Source organism: Trachurus trachurus (assembly GCF_905171665.1).
Source record: "Trachurus trachurus genome assembly, chromosome: 10".
Lineage (NCBI taxonomy): Eukaryota > Metazoa > Chordata > Actinopteri > Carangiformes > Carangidae > Trachurus > Trachurus trachurus.
Genome location: NC_139894.1, coordinates 7,637,996 through 7,639,892, shown reverse-complemented (window position 1 = coordinate 7,639,892; position 1,897 = coordinate 7,637,996). Strand labels below are relative to the sequence as shown.

The window sequence follows — 1,897 nt, the reverse complement described above, 5'->3', positions numbered from 1 at the left end:
AAGCAGCCATCGCCGTCAATCAAGCCCTCGTTTCCACCTCGGTCCAGTCCAGACAGATTGATAGGAAAGCATGGTGTCAACCAGTTTAGAAAAAACAAGGAGCCTCCCTTTTTAGATCCCAAGATGTGACTCCACCCCAGAGAGGGAGGCGTTTTATGTGAAATCGAGACAGAGAGCAACAACACAAGTCTTTGTGAGAGACAAAATGAAGACTCCATCTCCTACCTTTCCTTTTTCACCAGACAGAAAGAGAAAAAGTGCCAGAACAGAAGGAGGGAGGGACGGAAATAAAACAAAAAAGAAACCGCTCTATTGAAACCATTGTAAGGCACTCAGAAGTTTCTCATTGATCAGGACAGATCTGTCAGGCTGACGTTAAGTCCCATGTCAGGTCTCACGTAAGGGACAGCGTGGACAGCTTTAGGAAACTCTGGAGTCATCACCCGACCATTCTCCCCAGTACTCCCAGTGACGGAAAGTCTTGCTTTATTCCTCATGGCGTCCCCGAAAGTCATCTAGAAAAACACAGAGTCGCATGTGCACACAGACACAAACACGCACACACACACACACAGTGTAACACATTCACGCGCACACAAGGATCCATACACAAACAAGGAAGAGAAATGTTAGCGTGGAGCATCTCAAAATTGGTAATCTTAAAGTTTATAAATGTTGAAAACATGAGAATGTCGATGAGAACGAAATATGAAGTCCATGGGTAACACAATGCACAATGCGAATGATCATGTAAAGGCTTATGCATGGTCATTGCAAGCATTATTGTTGAAATGTGTTACTAGGACAGAGGTATTAACAAGCATGGCCATCAACAGTCATACATGAAAATGGTTTCAAAGAGTAAGGAAACTTAAAATGGACAAACACAATTTTAAGCTTTAAAAACAGGGGGATATCTCTTTCTCTCTCAGTAAATCATAAAGTCACCAGTACATACGATCCTTTGGCCAACCTCTTCATTCACTAACACTGAAGGATGGAACGGATGGAGCCAAAAAAGCGTGCATTTGGGGGGAATTTATGAAAACCTCGTTCCCTACCCCCTAAATTTTTACACTTTCGATCCCATATACGTTGTAACCTTCCTTATAAGTTGCAAAATTCTGTGAATTCTGCGAGGAAGTTGGGTTAATATTCTGTGCATTCTTTGCCACCTTCATTCGTTTCGCCTCGGCTCGGGACTTGTAACAGAACTCAATCAAGGCCACCAGCATGGCCAAACCGAGTCCCCCGACCAGAATGTAGAAGACCCCAGCCACGTTGCTCAGGCTGAGGGCGCTCGTCTTCTCCTGCGAAATGCACACGAGACGGGGGTCAGTGGCGGGGCAAGGGTGAAAGGGCAAAATAATTTAAATATATATATATATATAAAATGCACATGAATAAAACAAAAATCACATCCACAACAAAAACTAAAAATGTACAAAAAAATGCACCACTATATCTAATTATCTATATTTAACAGCCCATAATAACTAAGAAAGCACAAAAAATAACAAGACAAATAACACATAGGTGCTTTTTTTTTTCTCTTTGGATACATTTAAAGCAATTTAGTGGTTAAGGTTAGTATTTTAATCAGAATGGAGTGCAGCAGCAGTCTGTATGCAGCGCATATAACGTCTATGTGTGATGGAGCTACATTAGCAATTTGTACTGTACAGGACCATTTACATGGGTTGCCCATTACAAAGGGCTAAGCTGTTAACAAACGTGCTCAAAGACCTTTATACTTATAGACAGAGACAGAAGGGAAGACAGCTTAGTAATAAACCAATCAGGGTCTGACACATACAGTACAGTGAGGTTTCATCAGCTTGGAAAACACCCATGTATGCATTTAAGGTGGATGCCAAATGGATACATAGGGCTCTAC

The 1,897-nt window shown here is 41.8% G+C and overlaps 1 protein-coding gene across 2 annotated transcripts in view; it reads right to left on the bottom strand.

The window, feature by feature from the left end:
* Positions 1–1,064: 1,064 nt before the first annotated feature.
* The window catches only part of gria2b (glutamate receptor, ionotropic, AMPA 2b), a gene marked incomplete at both ends in the record, with an annotated part of 47,602 nt that continues 46,769 nt past the window's right edge, over positions 1,065–1,897 (bottom strand). For both annotated transcript variants that reach the window (XM_083980504.1, XM_083980505.1), the window contains one exon: positions 1,065–1,310. In XM_083980504.1, coding sequence (XP_083836630.1) covers positions 1,065–1,310 — 246 coding nt within the window. The remainder of the gene's footprint in view (positions 1,311–1,897) is intronic.